Source organism: Eulemur rufifrons, chromosome 3 (genome assembly GCF_041146395.1).
Source record: "Eulemur rufifrons isolate Redbay chromosome 3, OSU_ERuf_1, whole genome shotgun sequence".
NCBI lineage: Eukaryota > Metazoa > Chordata > Mammalia > Primates > Lemuridae > Eulemur > Eulemur rufifrons.
Window position 1 is genome coordinate 67,472,173 of NC_090985.1, and position 22,729 is coordinate 67,494,901.

Below are 22,729 nucleotides of genomic sequence, written 5' to 3' on the forward strand. Positions count from 1 at the left end.
GTCTGGCAATAAAATTTCGTGAGTTCAGGGGAAGGATTTTAGATAGGAGAACAATAGTAAGTTCACCTATTTTCAAAAGCATAGGTATTTGCATTCATTTGAATAGATTATGACAAATTTATTTCTAATAATAGATGGATTTTCTGCTCGTAGTTTGCTGCATTTAAGGGAGTACTTGGAGACAATGACAAAACCAGATGTGTTAGGATGCTGGCTGTGTAATTTACTAATTACACAATAAAGTCTCAGCTGTTTATCAGCTATAATTTATTTTACCACCCATAATTTGTGCTAAAATGAAGAACACTATAAAATGATAATACTGGACTAAATAATCTCCTTAGGTTGATTGTCTAAAATTCTAGAATTTCTATGCCAGTGTGTTAACCTTAAGTCTTGGATTTGGGTTACTCTTGACTCCAAGTTTTTGTAGTTGCTTTCTCATATCATTTGTTTCTTTTAACTATGAAACACTTAAATATGTTATTTATAGATAACATTTGAAATGATATTACAAAGTTTAGCAACTATCCTAAACCTATTACATAAACACAAAAAAGCACTTAATATTATAATATTTCTTTATTCTTTTATTACTTAATATTCTATACCAATTTCTGTAGAAATCTATATAAATCTCTGCTCAGCACATGAAATAAAAAATTATAGAATTTTCACTAACAGTAACTTTGAACTATATCAACTTGTTACACAGTATAAGTAATAAGAGAAATATTTGCTGCTGCTTGAACAAAAATGTGCCTTTGGGTTGACAGTCGCAGATGTTGAAAAAGAATCATTTTTAAGAGTGAGCTTTCCTGTAAAGTTTCATTTCTGTTTTCTTTACCTCGGGACTATCTGTTCCTACTGTGACTATGAGAGATCATATCAAGGTTAACTAAATTTCATGAGGTTTAAAATAAAAATGAAGAAAAAGGAGTCCAGGAAACCCAGATCTGTTTGTTCTTTTCTTAAATCTAATTATAAAAGAAAAAGTAAAAAGAAAAAAAGTGTATATCAGATGTTTTCAAAAAAATTAAAACATTTGAGGATGCATAAATTATTGAAACCTCACTTTACCTAGAATCTGAGCCTTCTAGAAGGAAAAAGAGGTGAACTAGAGTCCCAAACAAAGTTAATTTTAATAAAGGATTTGTTTTGATGATAGAACTGCTAAAGTACTTAAAGAAATTCCCCTAAAACTATAAAGAAAATATCCTTATGAGAAGGCATATACAAAAATAAGATGGAAGGTTGTTGGAAAGCCATTTTGTAAGTATATTTTATGGGATTAAGGTTTACTTTAAATTTATATTGCACATTCTCTTACACTTACAGTGAAGAAAATTTAAAGAGAAAATTGTACCCTAGAAGTAGTGTGTTTTTGTCCCATCATGTGACAAAGGACAGAACAGGAAGCAGTTCCATGACTTTAGTTCTACCTATATCTAATTTGTTTATGTACTTTGTGCTTTTCCCACATAAGTAGAATAAATAGTTGCATTTTAGTAATGAATCTAAATATTCAAGTATTTAAAAGGCTAACCCTCAAGACTTAAAGGAAAAATGACTTTGAAGGTACATAAAATATATTTTTATTCCCTGGAGGTGAACTGAGACTTACAGCCGAAAGAGATGACCCTAATTACGGCATTACATTCAGTTTTCATTGTAAAGCAACCTAGATTGCGTCAGAACCTTGGAAAAGTCATGGGAACTGTTTCCGAGGGAGATCACAAACTGTATTTTTATTTTAAGAGAGGAGGAGGGAAGTGTTGGAGGGAAAAGCTCACGGAACTATGAGAAGGTAATTACTTCTGTTGTGATCCCTGATGACATTTAAACTAAAAGAAACATTTTATCAGATTGGATAGTTTTCAGTTGTTTTTCTTTTCAATTCCTCTCTTTATTTATTTTACAGTGGATGGAACTGAGGTTCAACACTCTGGCAAAATGCCCACACTGCAAAAAAATGTAAGTTCCCTATCATTGGAAATACTATTAAATACTTGAGAACTATTTAGAGTTCAGAATACCCAAGCAGATTTTGATTTTAAGACATGCTATGGAATGAATGCATGCTTAATACATTTATGGTTTTTAAGACTAAAAATCATCCTTAAACTAATTGATACATTCCATTTTGAAATTAAAATGATTCCTTGATTATCATTCCCTAAAGGGAAATCAGTTTCTAAGAAAGTGAAATTGCTAAAATTATCAGTAACTTGGTGAGGATTTTCAAATGTTCTAAGAGGTTACAATCTATCACAAATAATCTAAAGTTTATTTTTATAAAATGGGCTCTAATCTAGGGGAAAATCCAAATTGTTTTAGAGTGCATAATTAGGTGGTTATTAGCCTTTTTCATTTCTTGTCTAATAAAATTATCACTGACAGCAAAGTTTGTATAATTATTTGTCTATCTTAACGATTCAGTCTTTTTCTCTCTATTCTCAAATGGTGTACCTAAGGAAAATAACATAAGGCAATATAAAAATGGGAAATAACATAAGACATTTTGATTAAAGACATTTTATGGTAGGTGTGTTGGGGGAAGATTCCCAAGATTCCTTGATTTTCTAGGAGGATTTATAGGAATTTGTATATAGTTGTATTCATAGACATGATTTATTACAGCAAAAGTGTGCCAAAGCAAAATCAGTCAAGGGAAAAGACACATGGGGCAGAGTCTGGGGGAAGCCAGGACAAGCTTCCATAGTCCTTTCCTACTGGACTACTCCAGCAATGAGTTGTTAGCACATATGTAAAATGTTATCTACCAGGGAAGCTCTTTAGAGGCTCAGTGCCCACGGTTTCTACTGGAGCTGGTCACCTACTACCTAGCACATACCAAAATTCCACATTCCCAGAAGGAAAGCAGTTGTTTAGCACAAACCATATTGTTTACACAAACAATTTAGACATAATAAGCCACTCTTATCAGTTAAGGAATAGTGGGAACTCTCCCAAAATCTAAGTTCTCAGATGCCAGCTAAGGGCTAACCGTACAAGCAGGGCTTTCTAAGGATAGCAGTCCCAGGTCTGTTATATTCTTTCCTGCACAGCATCTATTCTGATAATATCCTTTTAATTAAAAAATTCTTCTGTTTGCCATTTATATTTGTGAATTACAATTTAACCAGAGGAAGTTAAACTGAATGTTTTGACAATTCAATTTTTATAATTGAAAATATGGGATCATACTTTAATTTGTGTGGTCTTAGTATGATATAAATACCTTATCTACTTTGAGAGTCCAGAGATGCCAAGCATGGTTTCTAGGAGAAAATAATTAAAAAGTGTTTGGAAAGTAGAGTATGTGTAACAAAATATCTCTATCTCTGCTAGATCTCATTCCAACTAAATACAGCCTTATGAGAATTATTTCTTTTCAGCATATTTTAGCTTCTAAAGAACAGATATTTTCTTTTTTATTTGTGAAATTAATCATTCAAATTCTTAAATTTATTGAATCTAGTAGAAGTATGTATATGGAGGAACAAAGTGGCTAACCCTAAATAAGTAAAGAGGAAAATACATATGTATTTGAGGGACATACCCACACTCTTCCTGCAATGTATATGACTATACATGTGAATGATAAGTATTTCGGTCAATTATCTGTGTTTTCACAAAAATGGACAAAATTAAATTGCAAATATTTTTACTGAGAACATTAAATTGGATTGAAAAAACGTATAGAAAATAAAAAGCAGAGACTTCTTGTGGTTAGCAGACTGTGTGCTAAGCGCAGTGATAGTTGCTTTATATACACATATGCACTAGCTGTAATCGTTACACCAATTCTGGAATACAGGGATTATTATCTTCATTTTACAGATGAGGAACTGTTAAGAGAGGTTAAAGATTTTTGCTCAAGGGGCTTGCTTATTTTAGTACAATGGCAATATTTTTGCTAATAATAAAGAAGTATTGAATGTCTAGATACTCTGTGATTTGTTAAAACATCACAAGGCCGCGTATTAATATGAAGAAGAATTTGTCTCAGCTACTTAGGGAACAACTTACATAGAAATTCACATAGACTAAATCAGCTTAAACATTATTCTGAGAGGAAGGTTTGTAGAACGGGAGTCACATGCTAAACATGGGAGGACTTGGGACTTTCATTACTTGAGTGCAGACACTGTTGTCACATGAACACTCCTAATTGCTATCTAGATTTCTTTTTTTTTTTGAATTTTTTTTCGTAACAAAATAATTGGTCATCTGTTGGATTAAGATTCTGAGACTGAATTTTATTTCTTTAAGCACAAATATCCTAAAATTATTTTTAAGTCCCAGGAATTACTAAATTATTACTGTCAGACAAATGTGTCATGTGCTTATTTCACAAAATGTATGGGGAAAGTTTCCCCCAGAATTCCAAAGATGAAGGGAGCATTTTCTCTCATCCAGCACTGTTTCCTGAAGTAGCTGGGACTATTGAGGCTGAAGGCAATGTTTTCTTTTAACTGGGCAGCTTGTGGCCACCGCTGGACTCAAGATGTATTAAATAGTCCTAGTGTTCTGAAATATAGCTTGGACTATATTTCCATGCAAATATTATAAGGGACCTAAGACTAGTAGAGACACTGATTTAATTCATGATAATTATCACTGAATATCATTTCTTTTACATCACTCTTGTACTCCTTTGTGAATCACCTTCTACCTTTTTACACGATAGACTCCTACTCTCAAATGTCCTTTTATTTTGCCATTTAGTGCTATCTTTTATAGTTATGCATCAATTCATCAAACGGTTTGTGCTAGGTATGGGGTACTTGAAATAAAAGATGTAATCTTGACTTCAAGGAACTTAGTCTTGTGGGCACTGGAAGGAGAATAGACAATTACAATAAAGTTTTTAGTGCTTTGCAAGAGGTATGGCCAGCATGCTCTGCTATGTAGAATACCTAATTCAGGTTGTAGGGAAAGGGAGTATGAGAAAGGGTTTTGAGGAGGGAGTGATATATGAACTAAGTAATGAAAGATGAGTGGGAATTATGTGAAAAAGAGGGTGGGATGGTTCACAGGTAGCTACCTGTGTAGATGTGCTACTAAGGAAATCGAATAGAGAGGATTGAATGTGAAGGGATAAGAGAGAGAGATTGGGGTCAAGGATGACCTTATTTCTGAGAGGCTGTAGAACCATTTACTAAGATAGGGAATGCAGTATCTAGAAGAAATGTGCCTGGCTGATGATGATAAATTCATCTTGAACATATTAAATATAAGGAGAGTCCCAGGTTGCCAGATTGGCTGAGTCTTCATCCTATGTATCTACTTTTCCAATCAGCAATCTTGGATCAATGTGGCCATGGCTTCTCCTTTTCTTTACCAAGACAACTGAGAGCTGAAAAAATTCTATATTGATTAGCTCTTTACAAATGTGTAGCTTTACATTTTAGCTAAACCCTTACTCTATATTCCTTTTTTGTGTCTTTGATTAACTGCCTCCTCCATTCCCCCAAACAGCTGTTCTAGATATTCACTGTTTATCTTAAACCTCTACCTCAGTATCCCCAACTCTTCCAGTCTCAGCCCATGAGTTGCCTCCTATCTCTCTAAGACAATTGAGGCTGTCTGTGAGCTCCTTTGTTTTTACACTCCCTACCCATAAACTTGTCTATGTCTATGCTTACTCATTTCCTCTTCTCAGAGGGATGCAGGTCTCTTCTTTCCAAGGATTATGTCTCCATTTGATTATGGCATCCCATTCCCTCTGGAGTAAAGCACAATTAGCTATCAGTCCCCATTAGGCCACTGAATTTGCTCTGACGAAATTCATATCCCAATTACAAATTCTGATAGTTTGGTCCTCATCTTGCTTGTTTTCTCTATAACATTTGGTTCTGTTGATTATCCTGGGTGTGTGATGGTTAATTTTAGGTGTCAACTTGACTAGATTAAGGAATACCTAGAGAACTCGTAAAGCATTACTTCTAGATATGTCTGTGAGGGTGTTTCTAGAGGAGACTGGTGTGTGAGTGGATGGACTGAGTGGGGAAGACCCACCTCTGATGTGGGCACACACCATCCAATTGGCTGGGGACCTGGATAGGAAAAAAGAAAGGCCGAGGAAAGGTGATTTCCTCTCCTTTTCTCCTGGAGCTTGAATACTCTTCTCCTGCCCTTGGACAGCAGAACCCCAGGTCTCTTTGGCTTTTGGACTTCAAGACTTATACCAGCAGTCCTCCATGTCCTCAAGCCTTCAACCTCAGACTGAGAATTACACCAGCACCTTCCCTGATTCTGAGGCTTTTGGACTTGGACTGAATCACGCTACCCGCATTCCAGTGTCTCCAGTTTACAGACAGCCTGGCATAGGACTTCTCAGCTTCCATAATCGCAGAGCCAATTCCCCTAATAAATTGCCTCTCATCTATCTATCCATCTACCTACCTACCTACCTACCTATCTCCTATTGGTTCTACCTCTCTGGAGAACCCTGACTAATACACTAGGGTTTTTCCTTAAAATTTGTTCTTTTCCTGGTTTCCAGATACCTTTCTCTTGGGTTTCTCCCACTTCTCAGAACATTCCTTTGTTGGCTTCATTTCCTTTTCTAAGTTGTTAAATATTGCTGTTTGCCAGGGTTGGAACTTAATCACACTACATCTGTGTTTTCTTTTGTGTTCCTATGTTATTTATATGCCATTAAATCACCCCAGATCTTTCTTTGGAGCTTCAGATATAAATAAACCAATCTCTATTCACTATCTTGCCTATGGTTACTTCAACCTGATACTTCATAGTCATTTCAGACACAACCTGGCCAACTTCCTCACTTCACTCTGTAATCTTTCTTGCATGTTGATTAATATACAACATTATGATATATTATATATGTTGTATATTATATAATAATGTTATTTGTTATATATAATATATTAGTGTTATCCCATCTGCCCAACTGACCAAGCCAGAAATCTAAGTGTATGTTTTCATCATTCTCCATGTTCAGATGGTAATGTCCTATCTGTTCTGTCTGTTGACATTTCAATTCTATGCTTTTATTCTCACTATTCCTACTTCAGTTCATGCTTTCAGCATCCCTCTGAAGACCACTGCAATGGTTTTCTAATTTATCTCTTGACCTTCAACTTTGCAGTTCTTTATCCATTTACGAGAATATTAGTCCCTAAGTGCATATATCATTTTAAACTCTCTGGCTTTAGATCTTTTAGTAGTTCCCAAATTCATGGTCATGGCATGTAGTTATGCAGGTTGTTTATTGCACAACCCAAGAAGGTGCCATTTCTATTGTTATCATAGGTGTGTCAATTTAATGCCATATAAAGTATTCTGAGGAAGGACTCAGAATAAAACCAAAAGAATTTGCTTGCCATAAATGTACCATGCGGTTTACTATAGGCCCACTGCCTAAAATCTAAAATCAAACCATAGGCAAAGTATATACAGCCCTCCAGTTTCAAGTCTTTGCCTAATTTCTCTGGTAGTATCTTTGTTTTCCTTCATCTCTACACACAACCCTCTATCTCCCAGCCTCAACAAATTCTTCTACTTCCATAAACATATTATACAGTTTCTTGCTTCTGTCTCTGAATCTTATCCTGCTAGGCCTAAAATGGCCTGGCTAATCCCATCTTCATCCCCATCTACCTGGAAAATACCTATTTACCCTCACAAATTAAATTAGCTAAAACATCGCTTGCTTCTACTACTCATCCGCAGAAACTTTCTCTGACAGAAAGTTTATTTTGCTGCTTGTTCATCGAACAATTCTTTTTCATACCTGAACAATGCTATTGTTATCAGCTAAAATGACTTACTCTCTCATCTATTCATATCTTACTCTATCCTTTAAGCCCCACCTAATAAATCCTTTCCTGGCCAACTCCTCTGAAAATTATAATAGCAAGAACATTCCTTGACACCTTTTCCCCTTATGAATTTGTATAGCACTAGCTATTAGCATTTTCCAGGTGTCTGTCATAATCCTAGTATTTCATAGAGTATTTTTATAAAAGGAAGGTTGATAATTTGAAGAGTGAATAGTTAGATGTTTGGGAACATTGAATGATCTTTTCCTCTTGGAGATTCACTGTCAACATCTTTGTATATGCCCTTGACTTTCACATCATTGTAAATGCATAGCCCAGCTCATATGAAAGTTAAGAAAATCCCTAGGGACCAAAAATGAAAATGAAATTACAACCAGGGATATTCTGAGGATATTTGCAAATACTAAGAACCTAGAACCTTGGGTTTTAGTGTTCAGGCAAAGAAAGAGAGGGAAAGCATTGGCCTCGCAGAAGTTAGAGGGGTTGGAGTACCGCTCCCGTCCAATAAAGTCCTTGAAGTACTATTCTCCAGGAGAAGAGCAGGTCAGGAAAAAAAAATCCACCGGAAAAGGAAGATTACAAAGTGAATTTATAAGAACAGTGAATTTAGATTTATATTTTATGTCATTTATAAGGTCTAGAAAAACTTAGGTCCCAGTAATCTGTTTAAAGTGGTTTAGGATGGTATCACTCTAGGGAACCTGCGAAAAGCAAATAAAAATTCTCTGTGGATGAAGGTGCCCCTAACCTATGCACAGCAGGATTTCTTATATTAAGATCTGCCAAAATAAGTCTTCCACAAAAATTGCTAACCATATGAGGAAACAAGATACCATAGCATAATCAGCATTGATAAAAAAACAACAAAATTAGATTCCTAAAGATTTCAGATTTACAATTATTTGATACAGAATATATTATAACTATGTCTAAGCTATTTTAAAAAATAAAAATAAGAGAATCCAAATAAGAGACCATTAAAAAATGACCGGGTACTCACAATACTCACAAAAGCCTGTACACGAGTGTTTGCAGCAAGTTTGACATATGCAGCAGCTTGGATGGATTGAATTTGTGCTGAGTGAAAAAAACCAGTCACATGAGGTTACCGACAATAAGATTTCATTTATGTAACATTTTTAGAATGATAAAATTTTTGAAATGGCAGCAGGTAATGGTGGTGTAGTGGGCACAAAATGTGGAGTTGGCAGAAAGGAGGGTGTGGTTATAAAAGGATCCTTGCAGTGATAGACTGTTCTGTATCTTGACTGTGGTGAGAGATGCGTGAACCTACACATGTGACAAAATTGTATAAAATTAAAAACATACATATACACATGAATGTAAGTAAAATGAGAAATTTTAATATTGGTGGATTGTATGAACATTAATATCCTATTAATAATATTATATTTTAGTTTTACAAGATGTTACCATTGGGGAAATTGGGTGAAGGTACATGAGATCTCTCTGTATTATTTATTACAACTGCTTGTGGATCTATAATTGTCTCAAATATTTTAAAAAACTAGATATATTTAAAAAGAAACAATAGAACTTCTAGAAGTTAAATATTATAGACATTAATATGCAATTGACAGGTTAAAGAGCAGATCAGGTAAAGCTGAAGACTAAAGTTGTGGATTGGAAGATAGAGGTAAGCAAACTAGCCAGAATCCAGCAAAGAGTGACAAAGATGAAAGTAAGATTAAGAGAACATATATTCTAGGGTGTCTAATATATGTCTGATCTAGAAAGAAAAAAGTAGAGAATGGGATAGGTGCATTTTGAAGAGATAATCTCTAAGAATTTTCAAATCTATGAAAGATAATTGTGAAATGAATGAATTAGATCTTCACATATTATGGAAGGCTCATGTAGAGTATTATGCAAATAAAAAGGGTGAGTCACAGAAGCATACAGTTAACACAAACACATAAAGTTTTAACACATGCAAAACAATACTATATGTTACATATAGATATTACATATGTATTAAATATGTAAGAAATTTTGTTATTCATGCAGTACGTCCTTGTTGGTCATTGCCTTATCCCTGTGATGAGATGGCACTTGAGTTGTAGTGTAGCAGTAGGTTATTTCTTTTCTCAGAAGTAGTGACTGTTTAAGTTGAGTGATAAAAAAGGGCATGGATTTTCTAAGCAGAATTCATGCATTGAAATTAATATTCTGAAGTGTATTCTCTTGGCTCACAGAAAAACTGCTCTAATATTCACTTAGAACCTTTGATTTATTCAATACTTGATTCTAATAAGCTTAGTTGGCTTCTAATGCATGGTAGATTAGAGATTAGAAGAGGCAGATACACAGATAGTAATAAGAAATGACAATCAGCTGTGAGGTCTAAGGCAGGAAAATCCACCAAATGGATGTATAGGAATGAAAGCCAAAAATGGTCTAAGACTAAATGTAACATAAAGGCAACGAATCCTACATGCCCTAGAAATTCCAGATAGCAAGCTGTACGGTACAGTCATTAATGATGGCCCTATGTTATCCAGATATTTATGTTTAGGTTCAAGTACTCAGGAAACTTTATGATGTATTTTTGTAGCAAATTTCATCAATTTTTAAAAATATTTGAGAATTAAAGGATATAATTTTTATGCACAATTGATCTCTTTGGAATAGCACATTTCTAAATTATGCCTGTTATTTTACTTATGCAGCAGCCATTCCTTGAGAGAATACTGTGTTAGGCATGATATTGTCACTGGCCACACAAAGGTGAATCAGATACTTCATTATGTCATTCACTAACACAGTGTCTGGCATATGGTATGTGTTAATAAATACATTTAGACACAGAAGAAAGTGCTAATTTGGCTGTTTGAGCTCTGCTATACTTGTATCATTTTGAAAATTACCAAAATTAGAAGTGGAGACAGCTAAATACTATTGGATTTGGAATTTCAATTGAGAAGGATGGTAGCAATATTCGCTTTTATGAATTTCCTAGAGGCTTTTTGGCAGTCTGTATTAAAAGATTTTAAAAAGTTTAACCTGATTAACTTTGTAATCCTAATTCTAAAAAAAATAGCCTTAAAAAAATGATGAAAAATAAGAACAATGTTTTTAAATGATGCTTTTCTGGGATTATTTATAATGATGAAAACATTTTAAGTGTACAATAGTAGAGAATTGGTTAATTATGTTATATTCATGCATTAGAATTCCAGTTTGAGAATACTTCATGACATAGGAAAATTCATGTTATACATTGGTAAGTTACAAAAAAAAATGCCTGGAAGAAAATATACCAAAATGTTGAGTGACTATTTTATGGTAGTGGGATTATAGGTAATTTTCCTTTCCCTTTTTATTCTTTACTCTATTTTCCAAATTTTCTACACTAAACACATATTGTTATAACTGTGAAAAAAATGAAATGCTATTTGTAATATAGCCCTGATTTTCCATTCTAGAATAGATTTTTTGGAAATAGACTTTTATCTCGGAAGATTATTAGGGACCACAATGGATTTTTGTGGATATTATCAATAAGCAAGGCTTGAACTTCATGTAAAGCCACAATAATATCATAAATTCACCATTTATGATTTTGTCACTCATTAAAAATGACATTTTTATGCATGTTCTTATCTATAAAGTTGAAGAAATGAATAAAAGTATAGAACATAATGTTATTAAATCCGTGGACAAGCATTCACCAAGATGAAATGGATAATCTTTATGTAAATACTTAATGTTCTCTTTTGCTTTCGTGAATTGGCAGCTCCTCAGTGGGTAGTGCACTTCCGCGAAGACGCTGCTGTGCATATATTACCATTGGAATGATATGTATTTTCATTGGAGTTGGATTAACTGTGAGTATTACTTTGTTATTACAAATCTTTCCTCTCAACTTTATCAACAACAGTCAGTGATGAGGCCTGGGACAACCTTCAGCGATCCCTGAAGAGGCTGCCTCTTCGGCATTGTCAGGCCCTAAAACTTCTGAAGAACTATGGGCAATCAGAAACTCAATCCTTTGACCTGGGTTTTTGCTCTTGTTTTTGTTTTTTTGTTTTGCTTTGTTTTTGTTTTAGAGGTAGGATTTTGCTCTGTCACCCAGGCTGGAGTGCAGTGGTGTCATGATACTTCACTGTAAGCTTAAACTCCTGGGCTCAAGCAATTCTGCCTCAGCCTCCCTAATAGCTGGGGTTACAGGCACATGCCACTACGTCCAGCAAGTTTTTCTATTTTTTTATAGAGACAGAATCTTACTCTTGCTCAGGATGGTCTTGAACTCCTGGCCTCAAGCAATCCTCCTGCCTCAGCCTACCAAAATGCTAGGATTACAGGCCTGAGTCACCACACTCACCCCATGGACCTGTTTTTAATGGAACTTCCCCATGCAGGTGAAATCATGTCTTTAGACGCCTCTGATGTCCCCTTGCCATTGGGGACTTTAGAATCTATTTAACAAAAGCATGTTTGTTTTTATTTAGTTCCAGAACAAATTTTGCTTGGCCACAGGGTATCTTATATTCAGAACAACATTCTTTCAACTGCGGAGAGATCTAAAAGATCATTCTTGTCTTTATCCAAGTCAAGCAGAGATTTACTACCAGTATGAAGATGGCTGGCTTATTTTGAGAGGAGACTGAAGCTAAGCAGTTAGCATCGGGATTATGCCAGAAGAGGAAGGAACTGATCTGTTTTGCTGCCATTTACTTTTTATGCTCCTTTGTTCTTCAGTTAGTACACCTGGTCCCATATTATTAGCAATGTCCTACTGTGTCCCATGGGAGGAAGAAGTTACATAGATTAAACTCCTTTTAAAGATAACATATTTTAATGTGCTTTTTTGTTTACTTCATAAAATTTATACTTCATATAAGTATTAGTATTGTCTGCCAGGTATAGTTAACAGATATACCTACTCTCATTTTATTATATAAAGACTTTGTGGCTTTAGTATGGGGATATATTTCATAAAAACACAAGTTCTGTAAGCAAACTTTTTTTTAAAGTTTCTAATATTTTGTTTTTATATTGCTTTTTGTTTTAGGTTGGCACCCAAGATTTTGCAAGGAGATTTCATGCAACCTATGTTTCTTGGGCAATAGCTTATCTCTTAGGTTTGATCTGCCTTATCCGAGCTTGTTACTGGGGAGCCATAAGAGTCAGTTATCCAGAACACAGTTTTGCATAAGCTTGCTTATGATTCAGTGATGCAGGTGAGAGTGTCTAGCAGTTCTTGATAAGCTACTCTGGACATCTTTAAATTATTTATCCTAATGGATTCCATTCTGATTTATGTATAATAGTTTCAAGACTTTGGGAGTCTTTTATGAACAAATGCTCATTGCACTACATTATATGCAAATAGTTTGTTTTGCTGCTAGGATTTCAAATTGGAATAATAAAGCTGTGTTTTCATGTTCTTTTACATCTCTTAAAGATATTTTTGGATTTGTTACCAAACATTACATATAATAGCAGCCTTTAATTATTTTTAAATCAGTTATTTCATTACTGGCTGATCTGTGAGTATTACCAAGAAGTGTTTATAAATGTTTCTACAATAGTTTCACATTTATACTTACATTTTAATTAAACAGTATCAAAATTGCTTGCTTAAAATCTAAGCAATATGCATTTTGCTTGAACTGCTTACAGTAACTTTAACCTAAGATTATAGTGACCTTATTCAGGAAAAATAATTTAGTGTACCTTCAAAGACTTGACATTCTTGTCAGAGAAAAAAAACATTTCTAGATACTGTATGCTTGTTTTTTGTTGTTTGTAGAAAGATACAATATTTTGGTAGTAATTTAAAATACAAGAATGAAAATATTTATTTGTCCACAGTTGGAAATGTTGGATAAATGTCTTCTTTCCAAGATCACAGGACTTTTTGTCTTTCATTTTTGTCATTTACCAGTTATAAAAAATCTGGTTTGGATTTATGGAATTTAATGTTAATCAGCTGTATGTATTCCTTTATAGGGACTGGAGGAAGTATTTCACATAACATGTTTTGTAATACTTAACCAATTTAATCAAAGATTAAGGGTTGTGCTCCTTTCATTACATCATGGTAAATTTTTCTTATTGGGATAATTATGTACTACTTGTATATGAAGGGAGCCTTTGGCATTTTACACTAGCAAAAATGTTAGGTTAGAGGTACTCTTACCATTCTTCTCAAAAATAACTGATCAGATAATTATACAAATTATTTAAGAAAATAGATCACAGATAAAGAGCAACATTGTTTTCTAAGAATTCAGTAGGATTTATGGAATCAGCTCTCGCACTGCCCATCTTTGCAGTTTTGAAAAACAAATTGCTTATTGAGGAGTAATATTCTAAAGTCTTTAATGTAATAGAATTAGCCGAGTAAGTTAATTGGTGATTCCAGGGATAAGACTAATATTTTAAATTATTTATGTTCCTGAATAGTTTAAAAATGTATTCGTCAGAGAATTTGGAGCAAAATATACATGTAAACTTCACAGAGTAAATGATAAATGTATCAATGCAGTAGCTCAGGATTATATGTTCCTTTGAAAATACACTAATAAAGATTATTGTTCAAAACTTACCTTGTTCTATTCCATTAAAAAATAATGTCTTCAGAATTTCCTTGAGATCTTTCTCTTAAGTTTTCATGTTTTAGAATGTGTACGTTTCTTTACATAATATTCCTTAATGTTTTCTACTATTTTCATGGTTTTATTTTTAAAATATATGTTTTAAGTTCATTTGTAATATACTCGATGTGGGTGTGGAATGATTTTTTTCTTTTCCTAATGATTAGCAGCATTGTATATTGAATAATCCATTCTTTCCCACATTGATTTGATTCCCACACTAAATTATATGCTACATGATTATATTCCTTCTAAAATATAAATCCATGAGAGCAGGAAGCCTGGCAGTCTTGTTCACTGCTTTATTCCCACTTAGAACAGTTCCTAGTGTACAGCCTAGCATATATGTGCTCAAAATACATGAATGAATATGCATGAATGAATAAATGAATGAATTGATATTTTAAATTCTTATATATAGTTGGGACTGTACTTTATATTTTGTACTAGAATGTATAGGTAGATATTTGTATAATATTTTTCTTGGGTTAAGGAAAGACTTTTCAAGTAGAATGTAAAAGAAGTCATACAGGAAAGGATAGATAGAATGGATGATTAAGACAAAATAAACAAAAATCATAAGTGAAGCCAAAAGACAAACTGATGAAGATATTTACAAAATAGTAGAAAGATTTAATCTTTATTGGAAGGGACTAAACACATGAAAAAGCAATTCACAAAAAAGAAATACAATAGGAAATAAATACCATTTTTTTTCAACTTATTAATAATCAAAGAATGTAAGTTAAAACAAAGGGATACTATTTTTCACTTACCATATTAACAAATAATTTAAAAAAGCAATAATATTCCTGTAATGTTGAGGATATGGGGAAACACACACACACATTCATATTCTTTGACTTAATAATTCTATCCCTAAGAATTTATCCTAAAGGTATTATGAATAAAGAAACAGATATATATGCATAATGATGCTTATCACATTTCTGTTTATAATAGGGATTAAAAACAAGAAATAGTCCAAAAATCAAATAATATGGAATTGATGTAATATCTATGCTATGTAATAACAGGTAGTCATTAAGAATATAATGAAATTTTTCATCTATTGAATTGGAAATGGTTCACAAAATATTATGTGATGCATAGAGTATGATCTACTTTTAGAAAAAAATTATTTTATGTGTATGTATTAAAAAAACTAAGGAAAATTAAACTCTAAAATGTTAAGAGTGGTTATCTCTGGGTAATGAGAGAGTAATGGATGAGAGAATAATGGATGAGAGAATAATGATTTTTATTCTATTTTTGAAATAGATTAATAATTAAAGAGTAAATTTTACTCTTGGTAAATAAGAATTATATGTGATGCTTACATCAGCATTTGTACATTTTTATTTTGATTCTTGAAGGATTTTAAAATAAATTTACTAAAATCCAAGCCAGTGTATTTCACTGATAAAACAGATTTTAACATCAAGAAATACATATTTAAGCTTAGTCCTATATGAATTACCTAAAATTTTTAATTAATTAAATTTGAATTTTTGAAATTTTATACTCAGGTTTTTGTGTGTTTAAGTAGAACATGTCTTCCAGTGCCTAGGGAACATAAAAAGTGCTGGGAAAAGGTTATTTGAAAGAATATACCAGAGCCACTAATTAGAAAAGGAAGGATTTACTTGTCCCTTGCTGTCCAAAGTACTAAAAATTGCCTTAGTTCTTCTTAGAAAAGAGCAGAAAAATGACATCACAATCAGATATACTGGAACATGTCATTTGTGAGTGTGTGTGTGTGTGTGTATATAAAATATATAGATATATTTCATTTTAGAACCAAAGAAAGGAACCTAATAATGGCATGTGTCAGGTACAGTGCTAGCCTCACAGCATATGCTGTTTAAATATTCACAGGAATCTAGGAAGCAAGTATGGTATTCTTGTTTCTGTTTTATCACAGGAAATTGAGGGGCTACTCTCATAGATCTGAAGAAGTAGATTTTTGAGTAGGACAGGAATCTGCATTAAAAACAATCACTCCCAAATGATTCTGTTGTAGGCTTTTCCTGGATCACACCCTGAGAAACACTGTACTACACTATGTTGAAAATATACTCACACATTTATATACACTTTCTCTGGCATCCATATTTCACATATAGAAAAAGCTATGATTGTATTTGAGTAAATAATGCCATTTTTTTTGTTTAGCTTTTGTTTTGTTTAGTTTTGATATGGCTATACTTGCATTCATATGCTATCATAAAACTCTACAGCCTTTTCCATGTTCACGATCTCCATAAATTGCCATAAAATCTAAATTTTCATTTATTCAATGTATGTTTCTGGTATATACATATACATATATGTAATAACCTATGAAAAAAAAGCTCTAGTGTTTGAGTCACCTTACATGTTTAATCTCCATGTCACAGTTATGATTCTACAATTGAAGAAGCTAAGAGAGGTTAAATAATTAAAGGTCACTCAGCTTATATGTGATGAAGCCAGCTGGAATAAAACAGCCTGTCTGCCTCCAAAATTGATCTGCTTTCCACTACATGAGATTTTACTGCGCTTTACTTTGCAGCGAATAACTTTTGAGTTTTGTGCCCCCTGCTGTTCATTGTCTGTAACTCATCTGTAGAAGAAAATAGAAAATGTTTGATCAAAATATTCATTTCGAAAGAATGGAATACTCTAGTTTAAAAAATCTTTTCATGATTTGATATTGTATCCAATAACATCAATTTTAGAGCATTATAATTTATGCAACAAACTATTATCACATACATTTACCTTCTTTTAAATAATTAACATAAAATTATGGGAAGGCTGAGTAGAAATATTTTCTATTAACTATGAGGAAATTGACATGCAATGAACTCTAAATAATATAACTTTATTTTCTTTTTCTTGTACTAGCAATATTTGTTAAAATAATTGTTAAATAGCACAAAATACTAGTAAAAAGATTTATAAAGACTTAATTTTTTAATTCATTTTACATGCTCAGTTACAAATTTAAATAAATATTATGATCTTGACAGTTCGGTAAACTTGCACGTGTTTGACTTGAGGTGGAATACTACATGAAAAGCATAAAAATAAAGAGCCTACATTCTGAGTACTGCCCCACAGAGTAAGGTATCAGGAAAAGCTAAAGATTTAAGATGTGGGTATAGTTTGTAATTTAGCAGATAAGAGTCTATAACACAATCTTTTCAGTTTTGTAACTAAAAGCTATTTAAGGTAACTTACTAGGTAGGAAGTGATCACACACATTGCTCTGAACAAAGTTTTTGAATGTCCTGAGTGACCTATTCAGATGTGTAGGTACTAATGGTAGGATATAGCACTACGGAAAAGTTACCAGTATTCCAATACACTTTTCTGAAAAACCTTGCCACAGTGTCTGATATTTCCACATCAAATATACATTTGGCTAAAGATTGGATATTTAAATAATCTTGGAGGAATTGCATTACGTTCTTATTAGTTATGCTTTTAGTAAGAGTTTAGGAGATGTGTAGAAAATTCCTCAGCTTACATATACTGCCATGTTTTTTCCGGGTCTCTTTCTACATACTTGCCTTACTCCTTCCTTCACAACTTCCTCTGCCTACCATCTGCCATCCATAGGTCTTCTTTGACTCCCTCCTTATCAATGTAGACTTCAGTACCTGGTTTTCATTCTTACCACATGCTACTGATTTAGATGTCAATTGAATGGCCTATCTAATACTGTGGTCTGGACTCACAGTTCTTTGATTCTGTCAAGTCTAATGACCTTTATCTTCATTTCACTTCTACTGTTCAACTTTGTAGCTGCATGCTGAGTGGGTACACATAGAACCACTCCATCTCTGAACATTTACCCTCAGTTATCCTACTCTCTTAACATACATCTCTTCTGTCTTTATAAAATTCTCACTCTGTATCATTGTTCTTGAGTAACAGTTCCTTGAGGAATTCAGGTTTATTATTTTATCATCCCCTCCTGTATTTACCAATGAATCCCACAACTACACAGATTAATGCCACTACAAATTCCTGATCTTCATCTTCCCCTGACTTCTCAACAATATTTACATGTCTTCAGCTCTTTCTGCAAATTCCCCACAAATGCTATTTCAAAACTTCCAAGTCCTACTGCTTTCCACAGTAGACCCCTTCAGCTTTTACTGGATATTCTCTTTATTTCACCTATTTTTGCTTTTGTCCCTTCCTTCCACCTACAATGTAGATCTCATTCCCTTGTGTCTTCTCAGGGAAGTCACAATATCTTTTTACTGTTTCCTATATCCCTCTGGGTGCCCAAGTCAATAATGGTATCACCATTTTCACTTATTCTCACTTTTTACACTCTATCAATTTTCCCTTACTTTCTCAGCTACATGCACTTTTCATTCTTCATGGTCACTACCTGCCTTACTTAAGGATCTCATAATCATTGCCTGGATTACTGTAGAAACCTCTGAACTGATCCCCCTGCCTTCTTCTTGCCTTGTCTGCTGTCTACTCCTCTTCCCAATCCATTTTCCACATTGTTATTTAAGTAATTCTTTTCCAAATGGTCATGTAATATTATCACACACAACCTAAAAAAAATCCTTCAATGTCTCTATATATCTTTATAAAGGAGAGAAAAGATCCTTTATCTTTCTTTAGCCTAATATTGAGCCACTACCAAGCAGTCTCTTGTATTTTGTGTTTCTGCAGTACTGAATTACTGGTATTTTCTTATATTGACTATTGTTTCATTCCTATGTATCTTTGAGGTTGTCCTTCTACCTGCAAGGAATACCCTTTTCTAAGTGGGTAAACTTTTTAATCCTTGAAAATCCTGCTCAGGCATTACCTCCCCTATGAACCCTTTCACAATCTCTCTTCTCCCTCCTATTCTTCAACAGAATTAAGTCTTTCCTTGTAGTAGGACTTCTATTCCATGTAAATATTTCTACTACATATGCTACCTTCTATTTTACTTGTTAGTGTACAGGCACTATTATTAGACTATCATTCTCTTCTTGCTAATTGTGCATCAGCCATACTTATTTCATTTTGTCTTTGTATCCACAGTTTCTAGCATATATTAAGCATAGGTCTTCAAAACATTTTTGCTGAGCTGAGGTGAGCTGAATGGAACCAAATCTCTACTATAGCTTTTAACACATTGCTATAATTATGAGTGTGTGTATTTGTGTATCCTTCATAAAATGCTTTGTAAATGTGAAATAAATAAATGAAAGGCAGACTACTGGCAGGAGGTTGATAAGGAGATCATTTGATAAACACTAGATAATGCTAACTCTTCAGCTTTTCCTGAGTCACCAGGCTTTCATTAACACCACCCAGGTTAGGATACAGTACCTTTATCTTAACAATCAGCTTATTGAATTGTAATTGTCTGTTTGCATATCTGCACCCTCAACTAGACAGTACACATACCATGAGAGCAGGTAACCAGTTTTGGTACATATTACCTGTGTGTTTCTAGTACCAGGTACTGTGAAAGTCAGGTTAAATAAGATAGGAAAATATAGTTGTATATAAAACCTGTACTTATGAATAGCAAGACACATTGTGAATTACCATCCTTCTTTTACTTCCAGTCTTGCTTTTTTCTCAATCCATTCTCCAATCCTTTTGTGTGTGTGTTGGGGGCAGAATCAAAGTAAATATTTACTTAGAATAAGGAAACCAATGACAACGAATTACGGATTTTAAAAAGATGACAAATACCACAAACATAAAACGATCCCCAAAATATTTTAAATTAACTGCCCAAACCACCACTATGTTTTTCCTATATTTCTAGTTTTATATTTTTTGATTGTCTTATCATTTGACAACCAAGTCTGTAATGTATTTTCTCTGGTAAGAATCAATAATTTGGTATTCCTTTCCAGCATAAACATTTATTTATTTTTTATTGAAAGTTTAGAAAAGTTACTTTCAGTTTCACAATTTGTTATTGGTAGTAACACATCAATTTTTAGTATTGCTACATTTGGGGAAAACTGTCATAAGTTTATTATCTGAGCTCTGTGATTTCAGAGCACCTCAAGTTTTCATACACCAGTGACTAACCTTAAATACTCTTTACTAAAATCACTAAAAGTCATTAACCTGTTTGTTGTCAAAGTTCTTTGTTGTAAATGTGTATTATGAGTTCTAGATTATCCTCGCAGATGCCGACATTTCATGCCTAATCAACAAGAAATTTTTAAAAGTCTTAATGTGTTTATGTGTTTCATTTGTTTCATCAATTATCAAAAAATCTAGGAGTCTATTATATTTCTATTTATAATTTCTCTTTTCCCCTCAACAAATTACTAATTTTGGTTTGATCTGAAAAAAATTCTTCTTCTAATTCACATTTTTGACACAATAATTTCTATTGAATTCATTCAGTAATATGTACAAAATTTTACTGTAAGCTATTTATAAAATTATATATGTTGCATTAAGTATATTTGTGAAGAAGAAAACTTCTGTTTTGACTAGATTGATGAGAACTGAATCCAGCACTTATAATTCTCTATATCTGGGGGCTGGAAGGGCATATTGACTCCACTGTCCACAGACTTCTGGTGCCTCGTCCCACAGGACACATTTTTATCATGACACATCAACTGACCCTGCACTTTAGTCTCTGATGCCGGCCAAGTGAGTTGTCTTAGTGGATGATAGGAATGTTCCTGGAAGATATTTCTACTCAGAGACAACTAGCAATAACTTGACTATACTTGGAAGTGCTTGTGAAACTATGTACCTTTTGAAATGATAAATCCTATCATATTACTGCCCCACTTAGAAACGTCAGTGCTTCCCAATGCTCTTGTAATAAAATTCAACCTCCTTACTAGAGTCTACAAAACACTATAATTTTGGCTTTTCCCATTTCTCTAAACTCATCTTCAACATTCTATTTTGCTTTCTAAAGCCCAGCCATACTGGTCTTATATCAGTTTCCAGAATATGCCAAACTTCATTTGTTCTCACCCCAGGCCATTAATACCCACTATTCCCTTTACCTAAACACTTTTTCCTATCCTACATCTACCTTCAGGCCTAGATTAGATTATCCCTTTTCAAAGGCCTGCCTTCTTCAGCTACTCAATTCTAGTCAAGTTTCTTTGCCCTTATATATCTTCCTGGTTTCCAGCCTCCTTTGGAGGTTACTTGCCTTTTGAGTTCTCTGCCTGCTTCTTTGTGGAATGTGTAAGTTTTCTTAAAGTAATCAGAATCCCTTTCCTAATGTTATAATTTATAATATGCCTAGGACATATATATGTGCTATGTATATGCTATATATGCATGTATATGCTATATATGTATGGGTATATATTTTGTATGTATATATAATAGCTTTTTTGATATCTCAACTTAAATGTCTCATTATAATCTCATATACATACACAAGTTCCAATCTGAACTCATAATTTCCCTCCCCAAACCTGTTCTGACTCTTGTACTCCCTATTTTGTGTCACCAGCAACTCCCTTGTTTGCCCAAATCAGGAATCCAAGAACCACCCTGTATTTTCTCATTTGCCTCTCCCATTCCATCTTTCACTTAACTATTGATTTAACCTCATCAACATCTCCCAGATTTATCCCTTCCTTTTCACTACTCAGCTGAGGCGTCTTAATTCTTACTGGAGTTATTGTAAATGCCTCCAAGGAAGATTTCCCGTGGCCTGTACAATTTTACTATATCTTCTACTCCCCCAAACATGTGCCCTCCACACTAGGGTCAGAATGACCTTTCAAATACTCAGTTGATCAAAAGCTGGTTCCTGTTCACCTCTCCTGTTTCATTTCCCCCTACTAATTTTCCCCAACTCCATTTACTCTTGACAGGTTTTCTTTTCCCTCTACACTTCCTCCTCCTCTTTTCCCGACTTCTTCCCCCAGCCAACTGCAACAAAAGCAGCATCAGCTGCTCTGAAAACTGCCTTCCAGGCCTAAGGGTCAATTTTAAGCATTGCTTGTACCGTGCTCCTAACCCAGATCTCCTGTTTCTCCATCGGTCTTTGTTACTTGTTCACCAGCCCGTGTGCCCTGCCGCACTCAACTATTCTTTTTACCCCTGGCCGCTCCATGTCCCCTAGCACAGGCAAACGGCCCGTCACCAGAGGGGACACAAAGATAACAATGAAAAATGAGCCAATGAATTAAAGGTGAAGGTTGAAAATAAAGGATTGGGATTCGGATGGAGTTACTTCAACTCGTTTTGTTCCTTTCAGGATGGCCATCTCTGTGAGGTGACATATTCCTGCCTGATGTAAACAATTTCTCAAACACCCTTCTCCCCGCCAAC

General features: G+C 33.9%; 1 protein-coding gene across 1 annotated transcript in view; it reads left to right on the plus strand.

Annotated features, from left to right (window-relative positions):
• The window catches only part of PIP4P2 (phosphatidylinositol-4,5-bisphosphate 4-phosphatase 2), a 49,444-nt gene extending 34,599 nt beyond the window's left edge, over positions 1 to 14,845 (plus strand). The window contains exons 5-7 of the mRNA XM_069466242.1: positions 1,922 to 1,974; positions 11,572 to 11,662; positions 12,850 to 14,845. Of these exons, the coding sequence (XP_069322343.1) occupies positions 1,922 to 1,974; positions 11,572 to 11,662; positions 12,850 to 12,993 (288 nt within the window). The 3' untranslated portion in view covers positions 12,994 to 14,845. The remainder of the gene's footprint in view (positions 1 to 1,921; positions 1,975 to 11,571; positions 11,663 to 12,849) is intronic.
• Positions 14,846 to 22,729: the final 7,884 nt, after the last annotated feature.